The following is a 21,461-nucleotide window of genomic DNA, read 5'->3' as shown; positions in this document are numbered from 1 at the left end:
ACATTTGTATGGTTGAAAGAGAGAGAGAGATTCATTCAAGTCAAAAACATGCCCTGGTTTGGTGTGTTTGTGGTGTTACTACAGAATTTGTGCATTTATTGTGCTTTTAATAATACATACTGTTTTATAGTTGCTTTACAGAGCACATTGAACTTTTCTGTGCAATGTGTATAATGTATGTGCAAATAAATGCTTATTTGTATTGCATGTAGTTCTTTTTGTACAGTACAGTTTATTGTGTGGCCGCTAATACATAGTTATTTCTTACACAAGAACAATAAATTCAATCTATCAACAGGATCAGTTGTTCTGTCAATACTAAAATATTTAATGTAGGTTATAGCATTTAGATACGGATATCATGTATGTAAACTAACAATTATAAAGCTAGATTGAGTTTACTACAAAGTCATCTCAAAATAATGGTATTTTATCTGAAAAACGGCATCATGACAGTATCATCTCTGAGCCCTGTAATACACGAGAATTCTGCTGTCTGGACCTCCCCTGTATCTGCAGTAAGTTCATAATCTCAGTACAACAAGGTCTTCAGGTTCTAACTAGACTCAATATATGCTTTAAAATAACCATAATTATGTCCAACTTTACAGCGGTGAAGGCACTATTAGTCTACATAGCTTTTCAGGTTAGCCTGAGTAGCTCAGTGGTAAAGACGCTGGCTACCACCTCTGGAGTTCGCAAGTTTGAATCCCAAGGCATGCTGAGTGACTCCAGCCAGGTCTCCTAAGCCACCAAATTGGCCCGGTTTCTAGGGAGTGTAGAGTCACACGGGTTAACCTACTCGTGATTGCTATAATGTGGTTCGCGTGTAGATGGCTCTGTGGATTGCTTGGGCCTCCACGCGCGCTATGTCTCCATGGTAAGGTGCTCAATGAGCCACGTGACAAGATGTTGATGGTCTCAGACGTGGAGGCAGCTGAGATTCGTCCTCCGCCACTCAGATTGAGGCGAGTCACTACACCACCATGAGGTCTTTGAGCAAATTGGTAATTGGGCATTCCAGCGCTTGATGGACAAAGCATCATGGGACTCAGGAATATTGTGGATACATATACAATTATTTGACTTGATTTTACTTTAATGTTAAAAATGTTTTTTTTTCCTACTTTGGCAACGAAATCTCAATATTCTCTCTTTGCACTGTCAAACAAACAAGTGATAGCCAGTGCTGAAGCATTTTACCAATCAGAAGTTAGCATAAAAATTTGGATTCAAAGTAAAGGCCAGCATCGTCCAATCACTGCCAACCATGTTTAAATAAAATTATGCATTATAAATTCTGAATCTAAGTAATGATTACCATTGGTCCATGTCTGCCAAACATTTGGAGTGGTGCAAAACATGAACTGAAGCCTGAAACTGAACGTTTGGTCTGACGTTTGCTCCTTATTTAGTGAATGAATAACCACCAGTGTGCTGTATGTCTGCACTGGTATCAGAACAGTTCGAAACAGTTCTTACTTTCATCCTAATTCCATATAAAGCCTCTGAAAGCAACATTTTCTAGCTTTTAGATGAACCCATTGATTCTCAATGTGATAATGCCCAGTAAATAGAGGATTTCTAAGGAAAAATAGCAAGAACATATTAGTGTACATTGTGTTTAGCATCTATCAGATGAAACTAGAGACTTATATCTTTTGACTCAAACAGGTTTCAATGTAAAAATGTCATTTGGTTTCGTAACGGATGTAGTTTTGTTGCCGCTTCTTCCAAAGACAAACTCCGCAATGTGTTCTGAACTGAGATCAGTCAGTTTAAATGAATTGTAATTATGTGTTGCGTAGAGCAAAGTCAAAATACAACCTTCACGCGTGTATACAGTGTCGCAAAAGGTTAAACAGAGAGTAACAGAGAGAAAGACAAACAGAGAAAGCAAAAGAGTGTGGTGGCAAACGGCTTAGATGTACCACTTTTAGAATTCTAATAATAACAGATCTGTCTTTTAAGACATCAGATATGTCTTGGCAGAGGTTTTGATTGTACTGCACTAAGAAACACTGGCAAACTATTTTGTGCTTTAGAGATTTAAAATCCTTCATCAATTCCAACCCAGTACTTCAAAAGTCTTCTTATAATAGAATGCAACTCACCATGGGCATCACGGTAGTATGCATGTGTCACGCTCCTGAATCGCTCCTGTCCTGCCGTGTCCCAAATCTACAGAGGATGAGAAGAAAATAAACTAGGCCTCGTCCTTTTACCTGCCTCATTCAGTCTTCTTATAGTATATCTGTTTTGACTATTCATCATATTCATAACACTGTAAATGGAATTGAGGTGTAAAGGCTTTAATTATGTTATTATGGTGTGTGCCAGAAACAAGAATGCAGATTTATGGTGAATTCAAGCCATATCACACAGTCCACGTCCTGATAAGAGCCCCCAGTCAAAACACACAGAGATCTGTCGGACAGGGTCATGTTTCACACGGATGAAAGTGAGCGTGCAGGGACGCATGCTGATGCACAGGGCAGCCTGACATTCCAAAGACAGTGAAATATCACACACACACACACACACACACACACACACACACACACACACTCAAAAGATAAAGCAGCAGTTTTGGGGTGATTTCAGTCAATAAAGGGGTAGTTCAGCAAAAATGAAATTTGATCATCCTCACCCTCATGTCATTTCAAACATGAATGACCAACTCCTGACAAAAGGAGATGTTATTCAGAACATTCATGCAACTCTTTTCCACACAATAAATGTGAATGGGACTAATGCTGTCAAGCTCCAAAAATGACAAATAATCACTACAAAAGTAGCCCATCCAACTTGTGCTATATATATTGTAAGTCTTCTGAAGTCATACGATAGCTTTGTGTGTGGAAAAGACTGATATCAAAGTCGTTATACTGTACAATGAAAATCTTCCTCTCCGTCCCAACTCTCAAATCTCATTTGTGCATATATTAAAATATATTGTGTTGCATCTGGTTTAACCTCAAAGATGCCAAACGCAACGGTTTTCATATGTAACATGGCCGATAATGACAAGTCTTATAATGGCAAGTTTAAATATGCGAAAGTGTGCATAAAATCACACAAAACTAGCGTATAGCTCAGAATACTTGGAATATATAAGAATATATGGATTTATATACCAATTACATATATGGATTTATATACCATTATATATGATGCCTATTTATCATTTTTGGTGTTTGACTGCATTAGTACCCATTTACTTTCATTGTATGGAAAAGAGCTGCACGAATATTTTGTGTAACAATTCATTTTTGGTTCCACAGAGGAAAGAAACTCCTTAGGGTTTAGAAAAAAGTGGGGCTGAGAAAATGATGCCAGAATCTTCATATATAGGTGAACTATTCCTTTAAGAATAAGATTCAGGAACAACAGACACCAAATTAACATGTATTCCCTCCTTGACCGCTCTCTCGGAAACACTGTTAAATAATTCTAGAAAAAGTCCACCCATTTTAAAACCATTTAAAGCCATTCGTAGTACACGTACAGGTGACTAGGGTTATTATGCTGCATGTGTGGTTAAATAAAATATGTGGTGGCGTCTCTGTTTATCCCTCGACTAGTGCGAGTCATGTGGCTAATGGAGCATTAAAAATTAATGACAGCCTCTTTAAACTCTCATTAGAGCTGATCCTTGCAAACCACATCCATTGTTTACTTTGTCAATATTAGCCAGCGGGAATAAAGCAACATGGGAACATCCAAATATTTTACCTTGGTACTTAAAATAGCAATGATAATTGGAGTTGCTTTGAAAAGAAGTAATTCAATTACACAATTAATCAAGGGTATTTTATGATCATAAAAAATTATTATAGAAGGGATCCTCACCTAAAACACTGTTGGACTGAAAGAATCCACTTTAGTAACTGATACTACTGTAGGTTTATCACTCTTAATAGTCCCAGTTCTTCACAAAGAGTACAAAATGGTACAATATTGTGTTTGTGTGATATATTATGTTCAAGGATTGGTGAAGCTGGATCATCAAGGTCATTCTGGATCAATTATGTTTTCTGAAGTTGTATGAGCTTTTTGTGAGGATCAGACTGAACAGTGAAAAGTAGTGAATTCACAAAAAAACAAATTGTTTTGTTTTGTTTAGGCAGATCTTCTCAACAAAGCAAGCTGATTGATTACAGCACATGTTACTCTGAGCACTGGTTGCATATTCATTTGTCATCTAACTGGAACAGAAGGGGGAAGCGGAGTGAGGTGGAGCGTGTGTGCGCCGCTCTAGATGAATACAGCTGAACAGGTTTCAACACAGACTAAACGTAAACATGATGCTTATTTAATTAAAGAGCTTAACTTATTTAATTAAATAGCTTTAAAAGGTGTTTTCGAGTAAGCACACTCTCTAAATGAAGACAGAATGCATTAAAAAAACTGAACTGGAGCCTGCCTACAGAAACTAAAATGAAGCGATAAACAAAGTGCCAATATTTTGTTATTTTTTTAATCAGATGTGCCGGAATGCCATTTTGGACCGCTCTGCCCCCATTTAACCCTTAACTGTAAATGCATGGAAAAGACAGAACGGTACATTCTTCAAAATGTCTCATTTGGAAGAATCGCATTTGGGTTTGAAACAACATGAGGGTTAGTAAATTATGAAGAGTTTTTATTTTTGGGGTAAAATATTCCTTTAAACATGTTTAAAGGAATATTTTACCCCAAAAATAAAAATATGATTAAAAAGATGCATGAAATAAATTATGCTCACCTGTAGTTTTACCCTCACGCCATCAATATTCAACACCTTATTCTGCAATAAAAGAGAAACGAAAAATCAGTTTAGCAAGTCATGGCTTTTTTTTTTAAGTTCACTGGGATGTCTCATTATCATTTACTCTGGGTCACTGAGTACCAAGGTGATTTGGTTTGCTTGGCAAGTATTGCAGATTCATCGTGCGTTTAAAGGTTGTCAGCAGATTGTTTGTGTGTGTGATTTATTTTTACTTTGAGCTTTATTAAATCTCCAGAACTATTACCCCCATATATTACACTGATCTGTTCTGTTTCAATTCAAATGTCCAGAAAGCAGTACAAATGTTTTGGTTTTATGAGGTCAGAATGGCAATATGGCAATGCTCAAAGCACCATGGCAGACAATTTTCTTTTGTCACGCATTAATTGAGGCACTTTGGGGGCTAATTCTTGATCCAACCAGAAAACCAGTTCCACACTTTCTAATCAGTGTAGAGATCGTACATTCTCATTATATTATCACCATTACACCTAATGATGAGTGAGAAAACTGATTTAACACAAAGCAACTTACAAACACATACGCATGCAGATAAATCTCCTTTAACATCTGCAGTTTGTTGACATGTTGAGATCAAGGCTATCAAGACATCGCAAAATCATTTATTTTTTTGTATATATTTTGTATAATTTTTTTTATTGCATCTTCTTTTGCTTTACATCATTGGAGTTGGGGACAGGTGACAGGTTTTTCTTAAAACAGCTTGATTATTTGTCCAAAAAATAAAAAAGCTAACAATTGTGCTGTCATCTTCAGTGTGAACTCATGCCAAGTCTTGCATCAAGCTGCCATATTGTTATAGAGCTGAAGCACACACCAAATTGGAAGGTTGACACTTTTCCTAAAAATAAATAAATAAATAAGTGCATATTTTCGGCTTACTCTGCTAAACAGCGGGACAGCTGAGCTCTCAGGACTTGGGTCAGTACAGCTGTCATTGCATCATAATATTACGATACTTGTGGCAATTCATCATAATAAACCTGCCGTCAAACTGAGATGTCTAAGTAACAAGAAACTGACACAACAAGAAAGTTTCATTCAGGAACCAACTAAACAATAACACCAACATCTCAGAAGATACAGTACATCAATATGCTGTGAGATGCTGTGGATTATAGAGGTTTTTCGGTAGGTAAGGGCTGTTCTTCAGCATGAAGCGAAGCATGCTTTTATAATACAATGGCAACATCAAACACATTGCTAGGGAGGGAAGAGTCACATGGGGTAACCTCCTTGTGGTCACTATAATGTGGTTCTCACTCTTGGTGGGGCTCATGGTGAGTTCTGCATGGATGCCGTAGAGAATAGAGCCTCCACGCGCGTTATAATCTCTGCGCTAATGCACTCAACAAGACATGTGATAAGATATGCGGGTTGACAGTCTCACATGCGGAGCCAACTGAGATTCGTCCTCCGCCACCCGGACTGAGGCGAGTCGATATGCCACGACAAGGACTTAGAGCGCATTGGCAATTGGGCATTCCAAATTGGGGAGAAAAGGGGAGGGGAAATAAACTGAAATATCACAATGACATAAGTATTCAGACCCTTAACTTAGTACTTTGTTGAAGCACCTTTGGCAGCGATTACAGCACCAAGTCTGTTTGAGTATGATGCGACAAGCTTTGCACACCTGGTTTAGGGGATTTTCTGCCATTAATCTCTGCAGATCGTCTCAAGCTCTATCAGGCTGGATGGGGACCATCAGTGAACAGCTATTTTCAGGTCTCTCCAGAGATGTTTGATTGAGTTCAAGTCCGGGCTCTGGCTGGGCCACTCAGGGGACATTCACAGAGTTGTCCCTAAGTAACACTTACATTGTCTTGCCTGTGTGCTTAGGGTCACTGTCCTGTTGAAAGGTGAACCTTCGGTCCAGTCTGAGGTCGTGAGTGCTCTGGACCAGGTTTTCATTAAGGATATCTCTGTATTTTGCTGCGTTCAACTTTCCATTAACCCTGACCTGTACCCCAGTCCCTGCAGCTGAAAAACAATCCCAAAGCATGATTCTTCCACCACCATGCTTCACCGTTGGGATGGTATTGTGCAGGCGATTAAGAGGTGCCTGGTTTCCTCCAGACTTGATGCTTGGAATTGAGGCCAAACATTTCAATAATCGTTTCATCAGACCAGAGAATCTTGTTTCTCACTGTCTGAGAGTCCTTAAGGTGATTTTTGCTAAATTCAAGCAGGCTTTCAGGTGTCTTGCACTGAGGAGAGGCTTCTGTCTGGCCACTCTGCCAAAAAGCTCAGATTGGTAAAGTGTTGCAGTGATCTCCACACATGATCTCTTGAGCTAAACCAGAGTGACCATCAGGTTATTGGTCACATCTCTTACCAAGGCCCTTCTCCCCCAACTGCTCAGTTTGGCCAGGCACCCAGCTCTGGTAGTCCTGGTTGTTCCAAACTTCTCCCATTTAAATATTATGGAGGCTACTGTGCTTTGGGTACCTTCAATGTAGCCTTCCCCAGATCTGTGCCTTGACACATTCCTGTCTCTGAGCTCTGCAGGCAGTTCCTTTGAACTCATGGCTTGGTTTTTGCTCTGATATGCACTTTCAGCTGTGAGACACACACAGCTGAAATTATATAGACAGGTGTGTGCCTTTCCAAATCAGGTCCAGTCAATTGAATTTGCCACAGGTAGACTCCAATCAAAGTGTAGAAACATCTAAAAGATGATCCATAGAATTGAGATGTACCTGAGCTAAATTTCAAGTGTCATAGCAAAGGGTCTGAATACTTTGACATTATGGGGTATGTAGTTTAGGCTGATGTCTAGATCAGGGCTGCAGTTAGAAATTCTTAGGCCCAGTACAAAATGTATTCAGCTGACACCCCTCCATTCAGTTATTCCCGCAATGTGCACTACCTCAGCAGCTTTTGCTTTTGCTATTGTGCACTGTTTAGAACCTTATCTCCCATTGACTGCGTTTGGATGCGCTCTACAATATGGAACAGTCTTTCTCAGGGCTCCCCCCTCCAGTTCGTCCGGGCACAACTTCAAGCCCTGGAAAAAAGGTCCAGTTGTCCCCCCTTATCGGTGGCCATTGTCTAGATCAAGACTGGATGAGATGCCAAAATTGAATGAATGAATGAATGTCGTGGCAGTGGTGGCTTAGTGGTTGAGGCTCAGGGTTACTGACCAGAAGGTTGGGGGTTCAAGCCCCAGCACCACCAAGATGCCACTGTTGGGCCCTTGAGCAAGGCTCTTTACTCCAGGTTGCTCCGGGGGGATTGTCCCTGTAATAAGTGCACTGTAAGTTGCTTTGGATAAAAGTGTCTGCCAAATGTGTAAATGTAAATGAATGAATGACGTACTGTTACTCCTCTGCAAGAATAATCACTTAGGCTTTCATTTCCTGAGAGCAGATATGACAGATTTGAGGCCAAACATGATCTAACAATGATAATTAATCAACAACTGTATGAATGGGACCCCATGTCATGACCAATGCATACTGGCTGTTTGCGAATAAAAAAATTATGTGATGCTTCTAAAACATGTCTTTGCATGTATTTTTAATGCAAAAAGTTACTTGTTCAATCAAAACTTTTATGTTTGAATATTGAATAAGTAAAATATGATTATTTACTGTGTGTGTGACTATTAATTTAAGCAGTAAATATTCATATTGCATGTCTGATGGTACTTTTTGATATTTTTATGCCACATTTCCCTGGCTTAAGAAGTGTGTTAAACTTGTTTGTACATCTATTAATCAACCTGTTACATGTTCGACTGAATAATTTTTATTATTCCACGTTATATTTGTTGATAATTCCAAGGTGTTTTCAGAAGGCATTGCAATAAACAAAACCAATTGAATTTATTAAAGCAAACCTTGGAAACCTCTATTCTAATAATCAGTCATAAGGGAGTCACTCTTGAAGATTATATAATCTTTTACAGAGTCAGGTTCCTCTGCAGTTTTCAGTGCAAATATTGAGATTTACAAAGAGTGAGCGAGATACAGTAGGACATGGTAAAAGGTTTACGAAAGAAAGCCAAGAAAGGGACAATCAAAACCCTCAGAGTAAATAAAAATGGGGTTGCTGAGAACAGCTGAACTGTGGTTTTAAAATAACTATTTCAACCCTCATTGATGGATGACTTCCATCCTATTTTTTCTTTCATATGAGATCGTGTGATGTAGTGAAAGGGAACGTTCACACAGGACGCATTCATACAGTAGTAAATGTTAATTTAATGTTTTTTTTTCCTACTTTTCCTATATATATATATATATATATATATATATATATATATATATATATATATATATATATATATATAGGGCTGTGTGATCCCGCCCTCTGCCCACTCACCAATAGTATTTCGACACCGCCGGGTTGCCAGATTTGAACATGCTGCAGCCATGGAATCCACCAAACTAACTGGATCAGAGATTACAGATTCCACCCAACCAAAAAATCCTCACCATCTGTTTAAAAACCACCTTGACCAGAGGCATAATAAAACAAGGATAAATATTGGAGATGTCTTTGGAAGATGGAGACAGCTTAAAGCCCAGAAATCCTTTAAAACAGATGCTGAGTAGGCTAATTTTCTCCTTAACAGGAAAGCATTGAGTGTCACCTAAAATTAGCTATCTAATTTATCTCGGCTACTAATGTGAATGGACATTTTGCGTAAATTCTACATTTGAGTACTTGCATTCATACTCTGCGTTTCATGTGCAACCTGGTTTCAAGGCAGCTGGTGAATTGATCCCGACTAATGTGGCAGAGCGGACGGGCCACGGCTGTTTACTACCTCGGCAACAACCAGCGTGACAGAAAAATAGGACAGAAACCACAAGCTTGACTAAAATTGACTTTTTTACAAATCCGATTACTTTATACGTTTAATAAAAACTAATGTCCAAATCGAGTAACATTACTAATGCCCATCCCTAGCTACTTGCTATAGTTATTATCTGTCTAATCTAATGTAAACCTTACATCCTTTTTAGAAGAGATCATTGTTTTTTGTGACTGAATCAATGAATGTTGTGAAATGTTGCTCGCGTTAGATTGGTAGGTATATTTTTTAGCTATGAGGGTCTAAGCACCTCCACTCCTAGAAAGAGGGACTGGAAGAAGCATCACTTGATGGCCCCGCCACTGTCCAGTATTGGATGTCTATCATGTGGAACACTTTCAGAATGGTCAATATCTGAATCAATATTAGTTTTCAACCCCCATTGTGAAGTGTATTTCCTAGTATGAATACATAAGTATGTAGCTGAAACTAAGGAAGTTGATATAATGCAATTTAAATACAGTTTCTTGTTGCGCGTCCTCATTCTGGCAACCCGCATGAGCTTCGAGTCTGGGGTGGGGCAGACAACTCCAATATTTTGAATTTGGACTGCAGTACCCATTTCAAAAGCTTGTCAGTTTTACATATAGCACCTTCAATAATAGGCTAAAATATTTTACCGAGTGTAATGGCAATCATAGATAATACTAAATTGACATGGCACTTTATATTTTTTTCAGAAAAGATGATGGTACAGTACAACCAATTATAGGTGTGTGTTGTCAGGACACACTTCTGTCTCAGTGAAGGTGGTGATACCTTCAGCTCAAGTTGTATATTGTTAAAACAGCCGGTTAAGGAAGAGGTCCCTTGGCACTTGTTAGTTTGGGTCATAAATGGGTAGGACAGTGGAGACATCAAGTGACTCAGAGCAAACACCTACACTTCCTCCTCTCTGACTCTGACAAGCCAATTAGTTACTGTTAGAGGAGCAGCTTATGTAACGACCAAATCCTGAACTCATTTTGTCATCAAATTTGCATAGAGATGCGGCCAAAGCCTTCAAAAGACAAACACTTCTGAGAACAAAGTTGTAAATGAGTCATTTTTAGGCCTAAAGTGGATAAATTGGGTGAAACGATATCAAGTCCACATTATAAACAGTCTCGAGTGAAAGTTACAACAGAACCAAGAACTGGTTTTATTTTCCACTCATTTTAAATTAAGCACATGAACTTCTGTTGATAAACTCAGTAAATAATATTACACACAACACAAGGCATAAGATGATCCTTCGGCTTTAACAAGAATCCATGTTTATCATAACCCAAAAAATGCTTTTAAGTAGCTAATGCATGTCCATAAATTTCACTTCAAAGTTTTTCATGTCAACTACACTTTTTCATTGAGAAAAATCTAGCTTAATGAGCCTAATTAAAATCACAAACGAATGCTTTGTTTTGTTCCTCTGTGTTGGTTTGGCCCCAGTCAATGCTGTCAGTCAATGTCTTTAGGGGATGTTTTAGTCAATCACAAGCCTGAAAATCCCTTGGTGTTGAAATGTGGTGTTCTGTTAATGCTGTCAGAACTTCCGGCTCTGCTGCAGGTGACTCTATATAAATACTGCCATCAACAGCCAAAGAAATATTTCATTATTTTAATTCAAGTTTTCAGTATCAGTGCTTCTCACTGTCACAACATAAGTTTATTGACAGGTGAAATGAGAACTAATACATCAGAACATTACACTGTGACCAAACTGACAAAATTATGTTGTGCTACATTTATGGGCTAGCTACATGATTAAAGGGGCATTATTTAAAAAAAAAAACAATTGTAGCAGTGTTTTTTTAATGGTTACATGACCATTTTCCACCCTCAGGGTGGACATGTTGGGTCGCAAGTCAAAAGTCTGGCTGTGAAACTTACCCTTACATAAATGATTAATGCCACTGAATAATATTCAATAGTCTATTATCCATAGCCAGTATAATATACAGGTCCTTCTCAAAAAATTAGCATATTGTGATAAAGTTCATTATTTTCCATAATGTAATGATACAAATTAAACTTTCATATATTTTAGATTCATTGCACACCAACTGAAATATTTCAGGTCTTTTATTGTTTTAATACTGATGATTTTGGCATACAGCTCATGAAAACCCAAAATTCCTATCTCAAAAAATTAGCATATTTCATCCGACCAATAAAAGAAGTGTTTTTAATACAAAAAAAGTCAACCTTCAAATAATTATGTTCAGTTATGCACTCAATACTTGGTCGGGAATCCTTTTGCAGAAATGACTGCTTCAATGCGGCGTGGCATGGAGGCAATCAGCCTGTGGCACTGCTGAGGTGTTGTGGAGGCCCAGGATGCTTCGATAGCGGCCTTAAGCTCATCCAGAGTGTTGGGTCTTGCGTCTCTCAACTTTCTCTTCACAATATCCCACAAAGTCTCTATGGGGTTCAGGTCAGGAGAGTTGGCAGGCCAATTGAGCACAGTAATACCATGGTCAGTAAACCATTTACCAGTGGTTTTGGCACTGTGAGCAGGTGCCAGGTCGTGCTGAAAAATTAAATCTTCATCTCCATAAAGCTTTTCAGCAGATGGAAGCATGAAGTGCTCCAAAATCTCCTGATAGCTAGCTGCATTGACCCTGCCCTTGATAAAACACAGTGGACCAACACCAGCAGCTGACATGGCACCCCAGACCATCACTGACTGTGGGTACTTGACACTGGACTTCAGGCATTTTGGCATTTCCTTCTCCCCAGTCTTCCTCCAGACTCTGGCACCTTGATTTCGAATGACATGCAAAATTTGCTTTCATCCGAAAAAGTACTTTGGACCGCTGAGCAACAGTCCAGTGCTGCTTCTCTGTAGCCCATTTCCTGCACACGCCTGTGCACGGTGGCTCTGGATGTTTCTACTCCAGACTCAGTCCACTGCTTCCACTAGGTCCCCAAGGTCTGGAATCGGTCCTTCTCCACAATCTTCCTCAGGGTCCGGTCACGTCTTCTCGTTGTGCAGCGTTTTTTGCCACACTTTTTCCTTCCCACAGACTTCCCACTGAGGTGCCTTGATACAGCACTCTGGGAACAGCCTATTTGTTCAGAAATTTCTTTCTGTGTCTTACCCTCTTGCTTGAGGGTGTCAATGATGGCCTTCTGGACAGCAGTCAGGTCGGCAGTCTTACCCATGATTGCGGTTTTGAGTAATGAAACAGGCTGGGAGTTTTTAAAAGCCTCAGGAATCTTTTGCAGGTGTTTAGAATTAATTAGTTGATTCGGTTAATAGCTCGTTTAGAGACCCTTTTCATGATATGCTAATTTTTTGAGATTTTTGGGTTTTCATGAGCTGTATGCCAAAATCATCAGTATTAAAACAATAAAAGACCTGAAATATTTCAGTTGGTGTGCAATGAATCTAAAATATATGAAAGTTTAATTTTTATCATTACATTATGGAAAATAATGAACTTTATCACAATATGCTAATTTTTTGAGAAGGACCTGTATTTCATCTTTTGAAGAAAGGTGCTTAAATCCATTAAATGAAGAAGATGAATGTACCGCATATAATGATAATAGGATAATAGGATAATGAGTCTGGTAAGGTTAAAGGACTCATTTAAAGAGAGATTGAGACAGAGAGATTCTGATTAATCACGCAGATAGTATCAGTTTGAATCATCTAACAACTCACTGACTGAATCAGAGGTTCTTATTCACTCAGCTGTAATAATGACTTTTGTCATGCGATGTTAACTTAAAATGAATGTAATGAAATATGTCAAATGCACAGTATAAAAATACATAAACAGCACTATAACTTTAAAATTGAAATGCAGTTATAGCCTATAACAAGAAAGTATTCCTTGCTCAGTGAGAGTCAAAAAATCTGCAAAGATCACAGTCAGGATCAGATCTTCTCTTCATCAGTTCAAACATTAACTCCACCCAACACCTCACAGCTGTATCGTCATACTGACATTATGGCTGCAGGTGGCAAAGGCTGTGTCTCGTTTGGAAGGACGTGTCCTCCGGAGGTCATACGTTCGTCATCGAGGCTGTCTTGTTTCAGAAAAGCGCGTAGGACACTTTGGCATAGAACCATCTTTCATGGGAATTCGGAGGATGCATGAGGTGTATTCTTCGTAGGAACTCACAACCCACAATTCTTTGCTTCAATGGAAATGTCTAAACTAATTATGCTAATTTGCCCATAAATATGATGTTCAAAAGCAAGGACTGTTAATTCCCAAGTTGAAGTACCTCAGTAAATGTGTGCAGAGTATATAATATGTATAATTAGATTAATATATAAGTAAAATAAAGTATTAGACTAAAATACACTATTTTCTTTTCTCTTTACATCATTATAACTCTCCTAAAATTTACCTCATACATTCCCTTCTAAAGGGACTTTGTTTCCTACTCACTCAAAGTGCTTGTGCTTGTTAAAGAGTGCATACCTGTCAACATTTGGTTTTCAAAATCCGGAGATTTTTTTTGGGGGGGGTACTGCTGTTAAGTGTACTGCACGTGTTAAGTGTATTATTTACATTGCAATACCCATAAATGAAAACATAACTTAATTTATTAATATTTCTTAATTTTTTTATTTGTCATTTTATTACAACAAAACATCACAGTTTTTAACACTGGTACAAACACATAACACTGTGGTACAAACTAATTTAACACATTTATTTACAGTTCATTCCTTGAGCATCAATAACTGTCTCTCTTTTGTAAACATAAGTACAGTATGTTTTGTAAACATGAATATTGTGCTCACTTTTTTTTTTGAAGTGTTGTAATTGTATGTGGCAGATTTTGCTGCTCTCAGTGCCCTCTTGGACGGAGTGTATTTTGAAACCAAACCGGTGTGGTTTATTTTGCAGGATAGGAGAGAGCAAAGAGTGCTGTTATTCATGCTCATGCGATTTTCTGTAACTCTCTGTCTGTCCTTTCGTGATGGAAGGATGAGATCGCCTGTGTGCCCTTACTTGCCTCTTCTGCGCGATGATGCCGCTGTGTTTTAATGTGCTGGCTAATGTCATTTTTCCCGCCGTGGCCTACATTAAAATCAATGCGACATACCTTACAAAAAGCGTGGAGGTTGTCTATATGACTGGGTAAGATGCACGTACATTGTTAGCGTCCAACATTGTTGAAATTTACAATTGTACTTCAGTTTCTTTGTGGGGACACCGCCTTCACCTGCCATCATGTCTATCGGCTCGCTTTGGGTTAAACTTTCCGCGACTGCACAACTGGGTTATACTAGGTTGCCAGGTTGAGGTGACAAATGGGTTGAAATTGTAAATGGTGTGTGGATTGTGTGAATATAATGCATTTAATACAATCTGGCAACTGATCAACATTAGACAAACATATTGGTCCGATTAATAATAATAATCGGCGATTATTCATAAAGGAGTTTGGGCCATGCAAATTACGGGAGTTTCCCGGGAGAAATAACAAACCGGGAGGGGTCCGGGAGATAGGGCTAAAAAACGGGAGAAACCCGGGAAAAACGGGAGTGTTGACAGGTATGAAAGAGTGGCATGCTGTCATAGCAACCATGTTACATGTGTCCAACGAACGAGGCTTGTTTAAACGATGCTTGTTTAAAGGAGGATGCTCAGAATGCTGTAGTTGCTACATTACATGTCAGCCTACATAAGAATTAACAGAATGTGCAGTCACAGGAGTATGTTTTTTTGCATATATTGGTTTGTTGTTTAAAACGGCTTCAAACACAGCTCATCCAATCAGAATTTACTATGGATCTATGCATTGTATAAAAAAAACTTCTATTCTGATAGCTCATGTTAGGTAGTTAAACAAGGCCATTTTGGACAGGTTGCGTTACATGCTACTTATCCTCGAACACCATAAACAAATCTATGCAAGATTATTAAATGGTAAGTTCACCTTCAAATGAAAAGTGTCATCATTTACTCACATTCATGTTGTTCCAAACTTTTATGACTTACTTTATTCTGTGGAACACAAAATGAGATGTTAGGCGAAAGATTAGACTCAGCAACCGACAATTCAGTTTCATCATAAGGTAAAAGATTAAATGAAAGTGAAAGTTGACAGAGGCTAACATTCTGGCCAACATCCAATTTTGTCTGCCACAGAAGAAAGAAAGTCATAAGAGTTTGGAAAGAATTGGGTGAGTGAATCATGACAAAAGTTTTATTTTTGGGGTGTACTATCCCTTTAAATACAGATTAGGGACTTGCCATTGTGTTGGGTCGCCACATCTAAATCGGAGTCCTGAAGCAAAACCAGATAAGAATCACTGACCATATTAATATAGGTGTACAGTAGAAGACCTCCCTCCTTGTCTCTTTTCCCCCCCACCCTCTTTCTTTTTCTGGCTCTAGTTGTCTCTCTCTCTCAAGAATTGAGTGGGTTTGAAGGCAGCTCCTAGAGAGGCCTTTGAAGGAGCTGGTAATGAGAGGGCCATAAACTTCAGAAAGCCTGAGCTGCAATTTCACTTCCTTCTTTCACACAACAAATCGCATTACTTCTTGAGCTCTCCAAGTTTTTGGCTCTTTCTTCCCTTCTTTTATCCTTGACAGGTTTTTTCTTGTTTCATTATTAGCTCAGCGTTTAAAACTGAAGTGTGTAATTTCTACTCCACTCACATCATCCAAATTAAATCACAAAAAATAATAAAGTTTTTAGCAGGGTTTCCAAACACTCCCCTCGTTTGTCTTTGGCCAGATAAACATACTGTCCCATTCCAAAATCACACTATTGGCATATGTTGCTGTGTTGCACTGGTTAGGAAGCTCCAACAAACAGAGCAATGTTTTGCAAGTTTTACTTACACTCACCGAGCACTTTATTAGGAACACTATGGTCCTAATAAAGTGCCCAACATGGTCTTCTGCTGTTGTAGCCATATCCGCCTTAAGGTTTGATGTGTTGTGTATTCTGAGATGCTATTCTGCTCACTACAATTGTACAGAGGTGTTATCTGAGTTACCATAGCCTTTCTGTCATCTTGAACCAGTCTGGGCATTCTCTGTTGACCTCTCTCATCAACAAGGCTCACTGGATGTTTTTTGTTTTTGGCACCATTCTGAGTAAACTCTAGAGACTGTTGTGTGTGAAAATCCCAGGAGATCAGCAGTTACAGAAATACTCAAACCAGCCCGTCTGGCACCAACAATCATACCATGATCGAAATCACAGAGATCACATTTTTCCTTATTCTGATGGTTGATGTGAACATTATCTGAAGCTCCTAATCCATTTCTGCAAGATGTTATGGACCTTACTGCTGTCACATGATTGACTGATTAGATAAATACATGAATAAGTAGTATGGTCCAGTTCCGGTAGCTATTTATGAGCCCTTCTGTTTTGAACAACCCTTCAATGGCGGCAACGATCGTTCTTCCTTTGAAGTGAGGCAGATTTATCCCATTTGGAACACAGTGTACAGCTGTCTCTGCGTAATAAGCTGTGATAGCAGAAAGTACTTTAACACTGAAAATGGGGCTTCAGTGAGTTGAGAGTGTTTGCATATTCTGGTCATCTGGTCTAAACGAGACTATTGGTCAGTGTTGGTCTATGCATCACCCAAGATACTTCAAAGCCCAGCCAGAGAAGATTAACAGATGTCCCATTTCAGGTCCTATTTAGCACCCTACTTCTGAACTCTTTGAGGCCAGTGATGTAGGTCATAGAGTAGCTAAGTGGTGTGTGGATGGACACTCTCATAATCAACCATAATGACCTGCTGTGTTCATAACACCGTCAGGTGTAATATTCATGACAAGCCAATGCAAAAAAACAAAAGCTACTGGGCTGGGCCAGCTGTCACTCAAACTCTCAGGACCTGACAAAGCAATGTCTCATGAATATTTATTGAGACCACATATTTTCCAGATTCTGATCTCCTGTAAATGCTTTAAGTGCAAATAAAAGGGCTGATAACTCATTTAGTCTCTGAATGTATTCAGGATGCAATGTGAATCTGAGGACATAGTTGTGGCTTGTGCTATTTGCTTAATCATGTGCAAAATGTTGTAATTGACCTTTTCAGCTGACCAGCTAATCATTCAGCTAAAATGATTGATGACGTGTCTTTGACACTTTGTCCATAAACAAGCGTGGAGAACACTAACATAGTGACATAGAGATGCAGTGTGTGGCCTAACCATTGATTTACATTTCCATATTCCATGAGTATAAGAAAACAAGCAAAATATAATTTCCAGTATACAGTACATATCTAATATGATAAAAAAAAAAAAAAATCATCACACAGTGACCAGAATGTCCCAATTTACCCTGTAAATTCACATGTAAATGTTTAAATCTGCAGAAACAAATATCTTATTTGTTTTATTTTATTTCCATTTGATGCTGTTCAGAAATAAAACCATAAAAGCCATGCAAGCAGGAAACGACAGTCCCACAATGGCCACCAATGTTCCCCTTTCAGCAAATTAGTTGGGGCAAATTTTACATAACGTATCAAGCAAACTATCCTGAGTAGAAAAGACATCTTTAACAAATAAATAAATAAATACTGACCTCATGAACATTACATGGCTGCAGTTTCCAAGTGAAATGTCCAGCAGGGGCACCAAAAGCGAGAGAAATGGTGAATCAGACAAGGCTTGTAAGGTGAATATTAGATGGAGGTTTTAATGAGTAAAATGAACCTCCCTAACCTAAAACTTTACACTAAATCTGAGCAATCGTGTTTTAAAAGCAAATGAGAAGTGAGCAAAACAGACATCCTTACCCTAAATCAACATCTAAATCTAATTAATAGTGTGGTACATGCTAATGAAAGGTAAACAAAACAGACATCCTTACCCTAAATCATCATCTAAACCTAACTCTTAGTGTGGAAAAAGCAAATGCGACATCAAAAGCAACATTTCTGAAGGAACCATGTCATTTTGTGTCGCTTTTATGACATTTTTGTCTCATGAGGCTGTGCTCAAACCGCTGCCTGACTAGTCGAAATTCCAACACTTTCAGGTGAGCTATCCTGGAAGCTATTCATGCTAGAGTAGGTGTGTATATGTAGGTGGTTGTGTAAAGTGGTTGTCAAATTATATATTAGAGTAAAAGTGTTTTGATATCCTATCATAGCTGTTTGAGTAATAGTGTGAAAAGTAAGTGTTTATAAAAGTAATAATCAGTCGCTGCAGTTGTGACTTGTGTGAAAGTGAATAAAACTCTGTTGTTGTAGCGTCTGTAGTGTTCATTTCACCAGGAAATTGCGGAATGAAATGTAGAATTTGGCACGTAAAAGTGAAGTTATAGTAATGTTCATTCTATGAGATTATGTTGGAAAAATTTTTTATACTTTGTTATAGTTGTCGCAAAAATATTTTAGGCCTAATTATCAAACTTTCGTTACAAAAATGCTTGATGTTTCTGGTAATTTCCTTTTTAAAGCTTTTGTCACAATTATAACCATGGCATTATTGTGAAGAGAGGCTGATGAGATTTGTAATTTGTCCCCCACACTTTTTGGATATGACAATAATATGACATTCTACACTCTAATTATCAGACCACTCCCAGTTTAAAACGTAAAAGTTAATGGTCAACTAAAGCCTGCGTAGACTGCTTAATATTACTGCTGGTAATTTAAAGCTATGTCATGGACTAAAACAGGACTCCATCTTTGTACTTTCATTTTAAACCTATATTCAGTCCAATATATAATGCTGGATTTTACAGCACACAGAGCGCCATGCCGAACCATCCGTTAATTACACTTTCTCATTAGCTCTTCCCTCAATAGTACTGGAAGCATTTCTTGTCAAGGGGATAGAAAATTACCTTTGCGTTTCACATAGCCATTAGATTTGGTCGTTAGGTTAGTCACACCTCTGAGTAATTAACCTTTTCCAGTGCAGAGGTAATTATGTGTATCAAGGTAAATATTCACTGAGTGTGTAGATGACATGAAGCTGTGGTCTGGGGTTAGTTACATTGATATCATTAATTATTCTGATTTATGACAGTCAACAATGGCTCAAGTTGAGCCTGAAATCATTTTTTACACCAAGCAGCACTTAAACAGTTGTTGTTCTCCTCTGGATCGCTCGTTTTGTCGGTTGTTACTTGGTGTCTCGAGACCAGATATACAAAACAGGCAATTCGATTCATCATGGCGCCAGCCAGTGGTTGCTCAGGAAAACTGTGGATATCACAGAAGCCAGTCTGAGAAAGGAAAGACAGCCATCTTGCTTTAGCAACAGCAAAACAAGCCTGCAAAGTAGCACACTCATTAAATGAGCGATGGGCTATACCACTATTTTTTTTTTTTATTATTCAATACCAAGTACTTTCAATGGCAGTATTGCTTAATATAACAAACTGTCAATGTTGTTTATCAATGTTTCTTTTTCCATCTCACATTTGCTTTTTATGATTCCAAGTTTAGGGTGGGGAGGTAGGTTATGTTGATTTAAAACTCGATAGAGCAGTACCCTTAAAAACTTGATCTGTTTCGGAGGACATTTACTTGCATTTAGCGCCACATAGTGGACATTTCACATTGGAACTGCCGCAATAGACTACATATAATGAACTGTGTAATTGTAAGCGCAGCGTAGTTCTAGCGGGAAGACTAGCAGCTGTACATCATCACATCATTAGCTGGGTAACCCCTAGCCAATCGCATGTAAGCCATTGCTTCATAAGTCTGCTCACAATTTTTCACATTGCTGTTTCAGTGTGCTAACACGGCAAACTCCACCACCACTAGTTGAGCCCCGTCCCGCATGGGGGTAGGCTCCTCGCCCCTTTCTCCTATCTCTGGCAGGATATGACGGTTCCGAGTACAACTCCCTTGGACCGCCAGATGGGGCCTATGCCAAAGAGAGACATTACTTTTCTGTTTTACATTCACCAAATAAATGTCATCTTAAACCTCACTCAAGCCTGCGTGTCTTCCCGATAGAATATCATTTATTAAAAATGTAGACACTGTCACATAATTTTTATGAGATCAGGCAGGACATTTCAAAGAGCTCTGCCCTTTTGTGTTAATAGAGGAACTTGCTGGTGCCCTGCAAAGGATCTGATTGGATATGTGTAATGTAGAATGAGTCATCATGTTTGTTGACACATTTTGTGACTGCTTTTAGCATTTCTACAAGTAAAGGTATATGCACAATTATAAGACCATTCTATTTGCTACGCCATTTTTTTCTTCTTCTTTACCTCGAAGTGTTAAGCATTCATTTTCCTACATAACGTCAAATCAAATCACACTCTGGGATCGATATTTTTATGAGGATCGAGTATTAAAAGTGTCAAGACTTCAAGATCAATTCACCCATCTCTAACACAAATGGCAAACTGACCTACTTCCATCAGCCTACAATGGACTTATATTGAACTAATGCACACAGAGTGAACAAGTCAATATTGAATAGATATCCATATTAGGAAGAGCAAGAGAGTCTAGCAAATGAAACATGTATTTTTCTTTTATTCAGAGTTTCCATTTTCCAATTACCAATCTCTGTGAGTGAGGTCGCTGGAGAGTGGAAGATGTTATCATCTAGACCTTGACATTAAAACTAGCTGTTTTTGTATGGCTACAGGCTGACTAATCCGTCATATCTCTCTCTCTCTCTCTCTCTCTCTCTCTCTCTCTCTCTCTCTCTCTCTCTCTCTCTCTCTCTCGAATGGGAGACCATGGCAGCTGTCCTCAATGCCTGCTGAATGAGAGTCCTTGATTAAAGCGGGGGTAGGCTACATCTCCATGAACATTTACAGTGTGTCTCACGTATATGTCTCTGCAATCACTCTCATAACTCTGTGAAAACAAACAGAGATCTGCAGAGAGTCAGTGCGCTCAAGGATTCATCCATTTATACAGACTCCCTC

At 38.7% G+C, this 21,461-nt stretch overlaps 1 protein-coding gene across 2 annotated transcripts in view; it reads right to left on the bottom strand.

The window, feature by feature from the left end:
• Positions 1 to 21,461, bottom strand: part of LOC127633151 (ras-related protein Rab-26-like) — a 104,304-nt gene that overhangs the window by 58,909 nt on the left and 23,934 nt on the right. For both annotated transcript variants that reach the window (XM_052112034.1, XM_052112033.1), the window contains exons 3-4: positions 4,748 to 4,789; positions 2,115 to 2,181 (exon numbers count right to left, since the gene is read on the bottom strand). In XM_052112034.1, the coding sequence (XP_051967994.1) occupies positions 2,115 to 2,181; positions 4,748 to 4,789 (109 nt within the window). The remainder of the gene's footprint in view (positions 1 to 2,114; positions 2,182 to 4,747; positions 4,790 to 21,461) is intronic.

The sequence above is a fragment of the Xyrauchen texanus genome, chromosome 40, assembly GCF_025860055.1.
Source record: "Xyrauchen texanus isolate HMW12.3.18 chromosome 40, RBS_HiC_50CHRs, whole genome shotgun sequence".
Classification (NCBI taxonomy): Eukaryota; Metazoa; Chordata; class Actinopteri; order Cypriniformes; family Catostomidae; genus Xyrauchen; species Xyrauchen texanus.
Note: the sequence above shows the minus strand (reverse complement) of the source record. Positions and strands in the feature narration are given on the sequence as shown.